The sequence below is a fragment of the Lissotriton helveticus genome, chromosome 5_1 (assembly GCF_964261635.1).
Source record: "Lissotriton helveticus chromosome 5_1, aLisHel1.1, whole genome shotgun sequence".
Classification (NCBI taxonomy): domain Eukaryota; kingdom Metazoa; phylum Chordata; class Amphibia; order Caudata; family Salamandridae; genus Lissotriton; species Lissotriton helveticus.
The window spans coordinates 444,750,540-444,766,210 of NC_136065.1; the positions used below are offsets into that span (position 1 = coordinate 444,750,540).

Below are 15,671 nucleotides of genomic sequence, written 5' to 3' on the forward strand. Positions count from 1 at the left end.
TCTATTTCTATTTTTTATGTGAACTATACAGATAAACTGTAAAAATATGTTCCAGCTGTTTTGGCTTATTCTTGTAAAACATCAAAATATCAACCCTGTGTTTATTTGATCTCTGCAGCACTTACTTAACTGTATTATTAGGACACAATAAAGTGCAATAACATTGGGGTGTGAGACATTTTATGATGAGTGCTTTACTTTTATATTTTCTTGCTTCTTAGTTTTGTATCAGTATTTTAACCTTGAATTTCAAGGGTTTTGAAGCAGTTGAAAGCTATTTTAGGGCTTCTTGTTGATCAAAAGGGTGTAATTTCTAAAGCTGTTCTCTTTCCATGAACTTTATTTATTTAGGATCTTGTATAACGCCCGAATTACCCCCTGAAGGGCATCTCCGTGCTGCGGGAGTGCTAAGAGGGGCGGGGAAGGAAATCAGAAAAGTGTGGTTTTCAAGAGCTTACGGAATTGAAGATAGTCGGCACAATTCCGGAGGTGGCTGAGAAGTGAATTCCACAGGGATGGGGCCAGATGGTAAAAAGATTTCCCCCGATGCGGGATTTCTTAACACAGGGCACCGAGAGGAGTGATTTAGAACTAGAGCGTAGATTTAGAACTAGAGCGCAGAGTTCTGGAAGGTAGATAGCAAATCTGCTAGATAGTTAGGGCCATTACCATGGGTTGCCTTATGCACTATGCAACAGATCTTATATTGAATTTGCTTGTTTATGTTTGTGCAATTTTTAAAGCGCGCAAATACCCGGAGGTGTCTCGGCGCTCTTGTGGATGGGTAGCCAGGGCAGATCTTGGAGATGTGCCAGAGAGGCGGTCCTAGCAGGAGAGTTGGAGACAAAGCGGGCTCCAGTGTTTTGGACCACCTGAAGTCTGTTAAGAGAAGACTCATTGGCTGAAATCGGGAAAGCATAACAATAGTCTAGCAGCCTTATTCATCAACGGGCCGTTTTGCGAGCCCCTAATAGCGATTCATAGCGAATCGCTATTAAGGACTCGCAAAACGGTATTCATGTAGGAATTGCTAAATAAATAGCGATTCCTACACATTCCTTATTTGCGAGTAGCAAATTGCTAATCGCAAATAAGGAATAACTCCCCATTCATTCCTATGGGCCAAGAGGCTCATAGGAATGAATGGGGAGTATTCCTTATTTGCGATTAGCAATTAGCTAATCGCAAATAAGATAGCGATTTAAAGGGTGCCAGGGGTGTCCAAAGGACACCCTGTAGCACCCCTTAAATGCAAATTGAAACAGGTGTTGCGCACACACATGTCCAAAGGACATGTGTGTGTGCAACATGCAACTTAGAAAAATGCTTTTAAAAGCATTTTTCTAAGTTTTTGCTATTTACCGAGAGGTCTGACCTCTCGGTAAATAGCGGCCCAAAATTGCATTTTCGCAATTTTAAAATGCTTCATGAATTGCATTTAAGGAATCTCAAATAGAGATTCCTTAAATTCAATTCTTCGCAAATGTGCGAATTCTTAAATAGCGAATTTTGCATTTGGGATGATGAATCCCAAATGCAAAAATTGCACTCGCAAAAGGCAAGATTCTGAGAATCTTGCCCTTTGCGAGTGCAATTTAGCTTGATGTATCAGGCGGTAAGTGACTAATTACCAGTGCCTGAAGGAGAGTTTTTCTGACTGTCATGGGGAGAAGAGGAAAACCCATTCTCAGGAGGCTCAAGGCGTGGAAGCTAGAGCCTTCAATGGTCATCACTTGTTCCTTCATTGTTAGTTTCTGGTCTATATGTACCTCTAGGTTTTTTACCACTGTTTTGAGGACGAGGACATCACCCAGGTCAGCAGGCCACCAATCAGGGGACCAGAGTAGGGGCGCTCCTCCAAACAGCATAATCTCTTTTTTGTTGGTATTTAGTTGAAGAGAATTGTTACGCATCTAGGCTGATATGGCTATCATGCCTTCACCGAAGGTTGATTGGGTATTGGGAGAATTTTTGTCAAACGCCATTAGAAGCTGGGTGTCGTCAGCGTATGAGATTGGGATGAAGCCCAGATCCCTTAGTAAATTTGCCAGGGGAGCCACATAAATGTTGAATAGAGTGGGACTGAGGCATGATCCCTGAGGCACACGTTTAGTCAGCTCCAATGTTTGGGATGTTGGTTTGGGTGCTGGCTAATCACTGGAAAGCAAAACCCTGAACTCCGATGTTACTTAGTCTATTGAGTAGGATGTAATGGGAAATTGTGTCAAACGAAACTGACAGATCCAGCAGCACCAGTAACGCAGCTTGCCCATTATCTAGGGAGTACCTAAGGTTGTCTGTGACTTCAATCAGAGCCGACTCAGTACTACATTTGGGTCAAAACCCGGACTGAGAGAGGTCTAGACAGCCTATTACTTCGATGTACTCTGAGAGATGCTTGTTGATGCATTTTTCCAAAAGTTTGCACAGATGGGGTCACAGGGAGATAGGGCAGTAGTTGGGCATATCATCCTGAGGGGCGTTAGGTTTCTTCTGGATGAGGATTACCTGGACAGCCTTCCATTCAGAAGGAAGAGATCCCTGATTTGACGACTTTCATTAGAGACTCCACCGTATCTATGGAGATTGGAGGGAAGCAGTCCAAAGAATGTGTAGTGGGAGAGAAAGCTGTAAGGGGTAGAGATGTTGTTCAGAGGGTCCCTCTCCTTAATAATTCTGTTATATGTTCTCAATGGATAAAATGTTTGGCTAGTTTGTCACAAAGTTCTTGTAAGGGCATTACCTTGTTCTGACAGGCTTTTGGATTAGTAAAAGAATTGACGATAAGGTAGAGTTCTTTAGAAGATTTACCGGCCTGATTGAGTTGCGACTCAATGTGTCTTTTGCGTGCTTTCTTTAGTGATATAGGGCAAGAGAGCTCACATAGGTTATTTTGTCATTAGTGGCGTAGGAGAGACGGCAACGCATTTCCAGTTTTTTGCATAGGCTTTTTTCCTTCCGCAAATCGGGGGAGAACCATGCTGCCTGTTTTCGCCCGGTCCTGGTTGGATGAGGTTTTACTGGGGCCAACTAGGGTGGTTCCAACTATGTTGTAGTACCTGGCCAGACAATCATCCATATTATCTGAAGCCAGATAGGCATTCGTTGGAAAGCTATTCGCAAAGCATTACAGAGTGATTTTATGCCATTGTCTTTGCAGACTATAGGTGGTTTTAGAGGGGCTATGAGAGGCCCCTACTTCTTTTATTTGAAATGGAAGTAGTGGTCTGGCCATGTGAAAGGGCATAGAGCCTCACATCAGATGTTGGGGAAGTGGTCAGAATGAGGTCTAGAGTGTGTCCTACGAGATGTGGGGGGCCAGTGTTTGACTTTTCCAGCCCTAGGGTCGCTAGATCTGCCAAGAGTGTCAAGGAGTCTACATTGGAAGGGGTTTCGCTATGTACGTTAAAGTCTCCTAATAACAAAAACTGGTGGTCGGTAGACAAGTGCACCTTTCCAACAATAATGGGGTTGGGAGTCGATTCGGAACACATGAATTTCTAATTTATTGGCACATTATTGTTCCAGGATTGTAATCTTGCTGGAGTCCTTGTGAACTATGGCTATGCCTCAACCAACCTTACCCGGCCTATCAAGTATTTGGATGCTGTAGCCATCAGGGATAGCCATCGTAATCGCCGGAGTGAAACTAGGTTTGAGCCAGGTTTCCGTTAGGAAACCAATGTCGGTATGTTCTGAGGAGAGCAAGTCCCTAATGTCAGTAGCGTGCTTGATCAGTAATCTAACATTGGCCAAGAAGCATTTCTATCCTTCTCTGGGATTACTGGTGGAGTGGTTAGGGTGAGGGTGGTGAAAATGTGTTTCCCAATGAGAGTATCCCTTGCCTACGGTGGTGGCTCCAAAATCTGCCTGCTGAAATTCCAAGCTGTGGAATTGGCAGTCTCTACAGGCAAAAGGTCCTTCCATTACCGGGCGGGCCTTGGGAGCGAATGTGGGGGAGCTAACCCTTCTTAGAGCCATAAACTCCGTACTAGTATAGGTGTATTTCTGGCTGAGACTTCGATCTAGGTTGGGAGGAGCAGGGGTCCTGGCTCCTGGAGACAGCTGGGTGCGGACGGGTGCAGATGGGCTTGCCTTTCGTACGCCCGCTGCGCGCTTCCGCTGCACATGGGGAAGAGAATCGTCTTAAATTGAGAAGGCCAGTAAGCAGCTAGACTGCTAACCCTGGGCTTCTGCCAGGCAGGAAGTGAGTTAGCAAAGGGAAGAGACCACCCCTGACTCCTTCCTAGCAATCGAGAAATCCCATGGTGGACCGGGGAGGATAGCAGTGATTCACAGCCTGGCAGGAGAACACGAGCGGGAAGCCTAACTGAGGTGAGGAGAACTCTGTTAAAATAACAAGCCTACAAGTAAGGTCACCAGTAAAATGGATAAAGGTAGAATTACAATTTCATTGCTTGCGTTTGCTCACAGGAAAATGTCACACTAAGTGACACACATTTGGCAGTTGAGTGTCACTCATGCACTGAAACCATGGAAATGTCACATAATCTGAAAACTTAGCAGCTATGTGCATGAAGCTTTCTCACTCCCCTCTGCTTCCCAAAAAAAACCCTGAAAATGGGGTCTGGCTGCAGCAACAGTTTCCAGACAGCAACCCTGTGTATGGAGCCTACTCCCATCTACCCCCTTCCTCAAACCCCTGAATCTGGTGCCTGATTTCGGTAGCTTTCTCACACCTTCCCCTTCCATCAAACCCCCCGAATCTGGGGCCTGGCTGCAGCGATGCACAGTCTCCATGCAGCACCCCTATGTAAGGACACTAGGTTAATGCCCTTCCATTTCTGGTGCTTTGCAGCAGTTTTAAGATCTTCTTAGAGTTTATAACTCCTTCAATATTTATATATTTACCTCCTCTTCCTTGGTTGTTTTTGCTCGCAAGAAAGTGTCACACATACATAGTTGTTGAATGTCACTCATAATTACACTGAAATTATGAAAAATGTCACACGTTACATATAAGCAATCCGAAAACTTGGCAGCTATGGGACTCTCATGGCACGCCCGACCTGTCAGGCAATAATAACCTTTATTTTTTGGGGGCAGTTTTATACAGCACAAACTCGACCTGAAGGTATTACATAAGGTCATTTAAAAAAAAATGTTAGGAAGGGGGAGTTTAAGTGATTTGCCTAGAATCACAGTATGTTGAGTCAGAAGCAGTTCCAAAGTCGGCAGCTCTGGCCATTGCACTTACGCCACATCCTCTCTTCTGTATATTGTTTACATCGCCACTAAACTGAAATACTGTTACCACAATCATCATGTTGGCACAAGTAAGTGGTTTACTTTTTAACTGGCAAATATTGTGTTTGCTGAGTAACATACGGTGATAACAGCTTTCACACCAAAGCGTCCTGGCAAATATTATTTCTAATTGGCGGTGCGTTCTCTCTCTGCCCGTTTATTCACAGCTAGCGATTACAAACGTATCCGATTTCGAAAGAACGGTTCGCCCACACACAACGGAACAGTTGTAAAATCTGCCCTCAAGTTAGTTTCCTTTGTCAGCTGCTGGGCATCCTCCTTCGCATTCAGAAACTTGCTGTTCGTTCCCAGACCCAGAGCCGCATTTCCATTAAAAGCGAAAAACGAAAAGTAACTGGCCACAGTTTGTCATCATGTGACTTCTATTGCCCAATGGCAGGCTCGCCGGCTGTCACTCACCCGCCTCTTGGTTTCCAAGGCAACTCCAAGCTAACAACTGCAAGCATGGCGACCAAGAGCAGGAGCAGTATTCAGGTACGGGCCGGTAAATATGGTACTCTACTAGAAGTTGTGCTTTGTTGCAAATTCGCCGTCTCGTTTGTGTTCGAGTAACAGCTCATTTTTAACAGCCGTTAGTGATATTGCACCCTCTTTGCTTTCTGTACGAGTTTACCTGCCTCAGCTTGCCGTAAAGTCACAAGCGCAGAGTGTCACTTCGGTCCACATCTCGTACCCTTACACAGGGCTTTAAGTGGGATGACAAAACTGGAGGGTCTCTCAAAGGGGCGTGGCCAATATAATTAAGGGCGTGGCTTAAAACACTTAAACTAAAAAGTCTGTGCTTAGCATAGTGTGCCGCCCGACTTGTATTTTGCTGTTTCTGTCATTGCATCTAGATAAATATTCAACAAGTAACATCATACCTACAACAAGTCCATGGCTATTGGCTCTGTCATTGGATTTTAGTAGCATTAGGTAAATAAGCATCAACTATGGCTTGTTGTATATAAAATTGAAAAAGCTTCCTGACCCTAGGACAATGTTGCTGCTCCCGAGTTTAAAAAAGAGAAGGGAAATCCAGAGAGAAAATGATTCTCTTTAAAGGATTTCCCTTCCCCTACAACGCTCACCTGGCATGACGTCATGCCATCACTTCTCCACTAGTGAGAAGAGAGCAGTGTGAGCACGTGCACATGATGTGTGCTGTCACTGCAGTCCGGGGAAAAAACAGACTGCATTGACAGCAGGCACAAAACAGAGCCTGATAGAGACCCGTTTCGAGGCCCCCTTTAAAAAACTGCCGATGCTCAGACCCGGTGAGACCCGGCCCTCTTAAAGCCCTGTCCTTACAGGAACACTACTGATTTATTTTCTTGAATACCTGTCCCATTAACAGAGCCAGACGGGATGCTCGATGTTTACTAACATTTTTTTATGGGGCAAGTGGGATGCACACCATGCGTGATGAGGACTGTTATTTCTTAAGCCAGCGATTAAGAAAAATGGCACACAGCCATCTCAGTTTACGAAATTTAAATTGCATTGCACTGTATTGGGATATATGTAGACCTTTCCATAGCCTTTGCAAGCTCTAAAGAGCTTTCCTCGGTAGTCTGGTTGCATTATTTATAAAGCACTTTAGTCCCAGGGACACTGGAATTATGGTACAGATCAGTGGTCGAAGTGAGGGGGAAAAAAGTAGGGGAACTATGGGCGGAGAATCAGAGGGCGGGAACAACCCGAGAATTAGATCAGTGAGCGGAGTCAGAGGAGTGGCCAGAATGCGCAAACATCCCACATTTTAGTATTTGTTTTTCATGACCAGTTACAGGTTTATTATGTTATTTAATTTAATCAATGGATACACACAATTATTTAAGGTTTAATCTGAGTTATTGACATTAAAATACATTCACAAAGTGGGATATGGTTCCAATCACCGAATTTCCTAAATACGCTTAAAATTAGAAGCACAAGCCATTTGTCTCTGAGCCATGGAGTTTCTGTCATCAGCACTTCTTAGCATTTTTTCCACAAAAGCAGTTAAAACATGAATGGCAAAAGATCCTAGTTTGCAAATGTTTTCTATAAAATTATGGCTCTGCCATATTTGCCACAAAATACAACATCTGCTGCATAATCTGACAATTTTAACTAATGAATTGTTTGTAGCTCAAACGGATCAAAAGGTACAAAAATGTGGCTTGTGATGGTGCGAAGTGGATGGCCCTTTGCAAAGATAAACTGATCACCTTTCTCACTGCTGCATTTGTATATTACACTGGTACTAATAAGGCAAAATCTTTCCAGAAAATATACTCCATTACGCTGAAGCCTTTTTTTGCTACATAATTAAGTCAACACTGCAGCATCATTTTGTCCTCCTTTGCTGCATAATTCCACTGCCCCAAAGCAATCCTGCATTGCCGATCCCTAGTAAGTTACAGCTACTACTGCTGAAACAAGACCAATGTGGATATCAATGGGTGAGGTGGACTGGCCTCAAGGGCAGGGCTGGCTTTAGCGTTGGTGGCGCCCTGTGCAACAATGGTATTTGATGCCCCCTAATGACCACCTCTGCCACAGATTCCCTCACTACCACCCTTTAACAGTGCCCCTCAAGTCTCCATAATCACACTCTCTCAGATGCATTTAATTTGATTTACAGTGCCACACATACCAGTGTAGGGTGTCAGAGTACTTACATCACACACTACACAGAGACAATCAATTATACGTAAATTACTGTATAGGAAATGTTACGTAAGAGAAAGCACAACAAGGTGTTGAAGTCACATGACATCCATACTAGTGGGCAGTATAGTTTAATAGTGATTAGTCTGGAGAAACACAAACTCAGAATTTAAAATGCAATACCATGTCGGGGGTTCTCTTTAATAATCAGCATTGGTTTCTATCCGTATGAATACTTTTTGCAAGATTAGGATAATCAAAGACAGGGGGAAAAAAACTATAACGCTCTAATTTATGCCTTGCAGTTTGCATGCAGCTCTTAGATTACAGTTAATAGCTCACTGTTGTATGTTAGGAATTTAACTTATGAACTGCAAGTAACCAAAGATCGCTCTGACAAAAGCAGTAACGCACTGACCTATTTACATTATGTGCACCGTGTGATGTTAATGGTACATGTTCTTTGCAGCAGGCACAGTACCCCTCTGCACAACCTTTCTGTGGCATATGCTTATTGTTATTCTGATGCCATGGTGTAGAGTGTAGAGAGTGGCTGGCTCAAGTTGTCGTTGCTCGCAAGTCTAATGGAAGTCTTCGTCTATGTATTGACTTAAGGCAACTGAACAAAAATGTGATATTGGATCATTATCCACGCCCTAATATTTCGGAGTTTTTGGTTTTGCTGGATAATGATAAAGTATTCAGCACTATCGATCTCACGTCGGCTTATGACCAGATCCAATTAAAAGAGTCACCTAGAGATCTCACAGCCTTTGTGACACTTTTTGGTACCTTCAGATTTGTAAGGATGCCATTCGGACTAGTGTCAGCGGCATCTGTTTTCCAACGGGTAATGGGGAAAGTCCTCAATGTTGCAAAGGGGTATGTGTATATCAAGATGATATATTGGGGTTTGGTAAGTATGAGGAAGAACATGGGCATCATCTGGACGTGGTGCTTAGAAAGATAGATATGACGAATTTGACAATCAAACTGAGAAGTGCCAGTTTGCCATCTCTACTATCAATTACTTAGGTCGTACCATTTCTCCTGGCTTAAATCTGAGTAAGTAGACACTATCACTCGTATGTGTGCTCCTGTTTCAAGAGAAGAGTTAATGAAATTCTTTGGGATGATAGAATATTACAACAAATTCATTGAGAATGCTGCGGAACTGAGTGCAAACATGAGAGCTCTTCTCAAGAAGGGTGTTGAATTTGTATGGAATGATGCTTGTGATCAGGAAATTAAGATTTTGTAAGAAAAACCTAATTGTGCTCCGTGTATCAAGAGTTTTGATCCTCTAAAAGTATCAATTATTCCTACAGATGCTAGCCTCAAAGGGTTAGGGGATGTCCTTCAACAGCAGAGTGATGAAGGCATGTTAACTATTATGTTTGCGTCTCGTGCCTTAAAAGATCCTGAGTCTTGTTACTCAGTAATTGAGCGTGAGGCTTTGGACGTATTCTGGGCCATGAAAAAATACAAGAAAGTTTTGTGGGGTAACAAATTCATTATCCAAACAGACCACAAACCTCTTTGTGAAATTTGTTCGAAGAAAGGGATAGATTCTGTCTCTAGCAGGATTACCAAGCGGGTTGTCGAATTACAAGAATTTGATTTTGAAATAAGATACATACCGGGTGTGGAAAATGAGGTGGCTGACACCTTGTCCAGGTTGGTGAATATTGAGAGTGAGAGTGAGGCAGGTGTTGATGAATATGATGATGACACTCATGTATGCTTGGTAGATGAGATTGTTTCTGAGGATGAGTGGCGTAGTGAATTGCCCTCTGATTCGGTGTTAACAGACATTGTATCTCTGATTAATATTTTGGGTGTGAAAGATGAATTGAGTATGTCTAGTGAACTTTTGTTTCGAGGCACTAGCTTGTTGAATTGTCCCATCTCTCACATTTAGGAATGTCCAAGAAAAAAGGGAGACTGCATGCTTCTTATTGCTGGCCCGGCATGGATTTGCAAGTAGAGAGACTTGTGAGAGATTGTGGGGAGTGTGCCATTTGTGAAAAGTCCAAGATGGCGAGAGTACAACCCATGATAGTAGGATAACTCCCGAGTGGTCCATGGAAAGAAATAGCGTTGGCTATATTGAGTCCTGTTCATCATAAAGGGCAACAATTGTTTGTTATTGTTGCCATAGACATGTTCTCGAGATGGCCTGAAGTGCACTTTACCAGTGGAATAGAGACAAAGAATGTAATTGATTTTTTTAGAGAACCTCATCGCTAGGGAAGGTTATCCCAATACTATTTTGACTGATAATGGTGTTCAGTTGGTTTCACAAGAGATGGAAGCATTTTTAAAGAAGTGTGGTATTAAACACAAAATGCTCTCTATATCACCCAGAAACCAATGGTATGGTTGAGTGATTTAACCAGGTTTTAGAGGAGGTGATTTTGTTGGCCAAAGGTTGTGGGCTTGATTAGAAAAAGGAGGTCCTTAAAAAAGTCCATATGTACAGATTGACTCCGCATAGTACCACTCGCAAATCTCCTCTTGTTTTGTTCAGGGGCAGAACTCCATGTACGTTAGTTGGACCATCCTGGGTGCGAGAGTTGGAGGGTATTTCTGGTAATGATGAGGGCACAGATTTATGGTGTAAGAGAGAAGTTGAAAAGGCAGTAGCCAGGAAGTCTCTCTTTGATTCAGGAAAGCTGTTAAAAGTACTAATGCTGCGGTTGGAGATTTAGTAGTCATTAAACACCCTGGCTTGAGTTCAAAATTATCAAAACCCATTAGAGTAATTAAATTGTTTAAGAATGCTATCAAAAACCTCGGAGAGTTGTTTATTACAGATGTTCTCCAAGTTCAGCAACTACTAGTTTTCATATAAGCAATGGAGATGCAAATGTTTCTGTAAGTAATCCTAGGTTGTCTCCTAGGATGAGAGTTAAACCTTCATATTTGAGAGATTTTGTACAACAGATCTCATGTTGTACATATATCTATTTCACCTGCATTTATATGCATTTTATCTGTATTTTATTTTTGAAGAAGGGAAGGGGTGTGGCATCTGCTTATTGTTATTCTGATGCCATTGTTACTTGAGAATGTATGTATGCCACAAGGTCTACTCTTACTGCCTAGCTACTTGGGTTTAGAATGTGATCTTTTAAATAAGAAGAGGCTGCTGATGTAATGACGTACTCTGCCTAGATGGGATCTTTCCTTTAAGAATAAATCTTATATTCAACTTTGTATCCAGCCTCAAGTCATCCTTTCCCTAGGACCTTGGATCCTTCACATTCCATGATTCAAAACTTCCAGTACACAAAACTTGGATCTCTCTCTAGGAAGAACATTAATCAACAGAGTTATCATAACATTTTTATTGTTGCCGAAAATTGCTGGAGGACAGGAAGGAGGCAGCATGCACTTTTAAAACCCTAATATACTCGCCACCCAAAGTCAGTGCCTGGTGCGGTCACACCGGTCGCACTGTCCTACATCTGGCACTTCTCAAGGGTGCTGTGACCTCAGTGACAAAGTCACTGTCTAGGGTGTGCTGCTTCATAAGCCTGCGTGCAAGACTGGAGTTGAACTTCAGTATGGATTGTGGTGGGCAGGCCTTCAAGGTTAACCCACACTTTCCCCCACTATGGTCCACCAGCTGGTGCTAAGACACCAGGACTTTAAAGGTCTTGCAGGGCCTCCTAAGGTCTAGCATAGGAATGTGCTCCCTTAGGAGAGTGGTCTGGGGACTGGTCATGAAGGCTGAACCTGGTTCCCCAGTTCCAAATTCGGCAGCTCTGACCATAGTGCCACATCTTCTCCCTCACTGAACACCATACTGCCCCACTGAGAGAAACTCGCACTACCTTCAGCTACAACCCAAGTGTGCCCCGCTATAAACACCGGGATGTGACTCAATTCAAATTACACACTAGATAAGAGCAATATGCTGCCTTAAAAAAGTAACGACATCCAAAAAAAAAAGGAAACACTCATAGGGAATGCAAGATTAAGTAATGCATGTGAAACGTAAGCAGGAACAATATGTTAACCTCAACATTTTAACACTCACTATTCAGCAATTATTGAGCGATTGTGCCTGAAAAGTTAAGGACATGGCAACAGGGCCCGAATGGACCCCTTTCAATGTCCAGTGCTTATATCCTTACAAAACATAAGTAGTATGGTTTAAAAAGACCACATCTGTGAACACAGAGCTGTGGTACCCATTTTGTTTTCCAATCCACCCATCAATCAGGCATTGCTGAACCTCCAGGATTGGTGCACTTCCTCATTGAGGGAAAGCAATGCTGTTAAAAAAAAAGATAAAACAAAAGTAGTGCTTCACTGACAAACTCTGTATAGTAATGCTAATGTGTTTTGGTGTCAATAAAACCAATCTGGCCACTTTGCCCTCACTCTGTCTTGCTTTATTTAGTTATTTATTTATTTTTCATATTTTTAACCATTTGTTCCTGAGGCTGCACTTTGGATAGAAAAATGTTAGAAAAAGACGACATTTCCAGCAAAAGTATTTTTCTTTTTTGGTTACATTTCAAAGGGGAAGAACTAAACGAAAGGAGGCAAAAGAGTGTGAGAACCGTTTCTTGAAGTCACGGTTTTCAGGAACTGAGGAGGAGCTAGAAAGAAAAGAGAGAATAAGAGGAAGAAAGGGGGGGCGGCTGCCAGCGGCAGAGCAGAAGTGGACACTGTCCTTGTCTTCTTTGTCAAGAAGGAAAAGTAACTGGAATATTATTTTCATCACCCTTACCTGGCAGGCGGTGGCCGGAGCATCTGAGGGTCCACCATCTCCACGGAGGCTGTGATCGGCGCGGGAGAGGACCGAATCGCCCCCGCCTTTGCCGGACACCGGGCTGCCCCTGGCCATCGGAGGAGCCTGGGACAGACGTTTTGCTGCCTGGAGCCTGCTGTGGCGCTGACTGGAGCCTTCAGGGGGTCCCTGGTCACAGGCTGGGACCGTCGCAGGAGAGGACAGAGACACACCCCCCTCCTTGTCCGGACTCCGGGCTGCCCCTGGACATCGGCGGAGCCCGGGCGGATTCCCTGTTTGCCTGGAGCCCGAAGGGAACTGGCGGCACCTATGGACGACGGGTGCCCGCCATGAGGGACTGCGAGGGAGCTGCCCTGGCATCGGAGGCGTCCGGTACGCCCGTGAGCACCGCCACCGGCGCCGGCTGGGGGGGTCGGATTCTGGCCCGGACTCCTGCTGCGCCCATCGGAGAGGTGTCATCAGGCTCTGGGGGGTCGACTGGAGCTTGCCCCCATCTGCATCGGACTGCGGGAGCTGGTTGCGAGCGGGAGTGTTGCGCCGCTGCCCAGGGAACTGCTGGAGTGGAGCCTCGAGGCAAACGGCGAGGCAAGCGGGAGACACACGACATCGCCTATCGAGGCGGGAGGGGCTGCAGCTCAGCGGGCAACAGCGAGGTTCCCTCGGCGGATGTGACTCCCTGCGGTCCCCCCCCCTGCTGCTGCCGGGACCCTGGGAGCAGACCTGCGGACCTACAGACGCTGGCGGGGATCGAGGCTCCCCGGACGTGCATGGGGACTAACATGCAACCTGACAGAAGTTGATGCTCACCGCATCTTTCAGATTTCACATTTTGCTTAGACCCTCGATGTTTGCAAAACGGGATGCCTGCAAAACTTCACTGTCAACATTAAGGGACCGACTGAGCAGAAAATATCTAAAAGGTATTTAATTCACATCACTCGCTTACTCACATTTTTAGACCTCCTTTGTTCAAAATGGCAGAGGTCATTAACTGAAACTATAAATCTCCTCCTGTACCTCCAGAGGCCCACAAGGCTCCTCGACTTAACTCCTCCACATAGGACCACCAAAATAGAGATAAGACTCCCTCCCAGCAAGCTAGTATCTGGGCTTACTCAAATAGAATGTGAAACTGCCCTTCCCTGCTCTCAAAGCAACAACAACAAACAGAGGACTACTGTCTCTATCTCCCCTATTTGGCGGCCATTTTAGACTGGTCTTTCTCATTGACGGCCATCATGGACTAGTCATTCTCACTATTTGTTCATACCCTAAGAGCTGGCCATTTTAGACTAATCTCAACTACCGCGCATTTTTCATAGCCTTGTACCTACACCTTCTTGTGATAGAGTGTCTGCCTTTTATTGCAGTATTTTCCTTCTACTTGTTTTTTTTATAACCTGCACGCATTTCACTTTTTTATGCTCCTGTAATGCACCGATTGCTACCTCATATGCTGTGCTCACTAGTGTCACTATTGATCCTGTAACTTGTTTACATTTGTATTTTATTCCTATATATCATTATTGTTCACCCTCCCGCACCTACCTATACCACCATGGATCCCGTCGGCAAGCACACATATAAAATCAACTACCCACCCGTACTCACCAAAAAAGCCGCTAAACGCTTCAAACACAACTGCCTGAGGTCCCACCCTGAAACCCCCTTTGCCGACTCCTACTTCTCACCGGTCAATGGATCCTGGAACACCGATATCATCTTCCACACCATACGCAGAGCTCAATGGAGAAAAGCGTTCCTCACCTTACTCACCGTCTCCACCTCCAGGAAATCAGCGCATGGCCTAACATTATCCATCACACCATCCCAACTATTCCCAGGCAGAGCCACCATTACTATCTACAACAACGGGATTGTCCTAATGCAATCCAGAGACAGGAACCTGGAACTACTAGACAACCTGTTCCCCACCTTCAAAGAGCACCTCTCCAATCCTCGGACCTCCACTCTTATCACCTCCAGTCCTACCACCCCTGACCTCACAGCTCCCACTCACAACCCTTCCATGCTAGTTCAGCACCAGAACGACACACACCTCACCTTTACCCCCAGCACCCTAGTCAATCACCCACCAGCTGAAGCTACCACACACTCCGCAATCACAGACACAGATCTCTCCCCCATTTACACCATCCGCACCCCCACCCCCCTACCTACCCACGGACCTCCACTCATACCACGTCCACTCCTTTCACCCCTGACATCACAGCTCCCACCCACAACCCGTCTAACCTAGTTCAGCAACAGTCCGACGCGCACAACAACAAATCCCACCCTTTATTCCCCCATTCTCAGTCCCCACTACCACCCTCTAACTAATCACGCAGAACACGCCACCTTTCTAAATTTAACACCTCCTCCCCACAACAGGACCATCTCCAACCCCATTTCCCCCCCCATTCTCAGCCCCCATTACCCTACCTGCACCCCCACCACCACTAACATACACTCATCCTCCACCCTGCTCTCTCCGCCTACCACCAAGGTCCTCACTTATACCACCAACCTCCCCCATACTTCAAACACTTTCCCCCCTCCCAAACCCTCTCTCCTCGGGGCCCCCTCCACGGAGCCCTGCACGAACACCAGCCCACCCCCCCACCTGCACGCCAATTCCCGGGCTCACCCCTGACTCACCCACTCCCCACCACCAACACCTATCCCACGCTGGACATGATTATGGCCACCCTCCTCCAGGTCAAAGAAGACATTCACATCATCAAAGAACTACTCTTCACGCACCCCTCACCCACCACCACCTCCCCTCCCAACAGGTCCTCCACCCTTCCGGATGAGTCCCACATTCAACACTCCACTCACCGGACTTCAATCCCTATTCGCAAGCGCAACAACCGCCCCAACATGTCCCCCACCCTTCCGGATGACTCTCTCACCCAACACTTCCCACACTGGACTTCAATCCCTGTTCGCAATTACAACAAACACCCCTCGCACACCA

The 15,671-nt window shown here is 45.2% G+C and overlaps 1 protein-coding gene across 1 annotated transcript in view; it reads left to right on the forward strand.

The window, feature by feature from the left end:
* Nucleotides 1-5,464: 5,464 nt before the first annotated feature.
* CABCOCO1 (ciliary associated calcium binding coiled-coil 1) overlaps nucleotides 5,465-15,671 on the forward strand; it is a 297,442-nt gene continuing 287,235 nt past the window's right edge. The window contains exon 1 of the mRNA XM_078642685.1: nucleotides 5,465-5,763. Within this exon, the coding sequence (XP_078498811.1) occupies nucleotides 5,662-5,763 (102 nt within the window). The 5' untranslated portion in view covers nucleotides 5,465-5,661. The remainder of the gene's footprint in view (nucleotides 5,764-15,671) is intronic.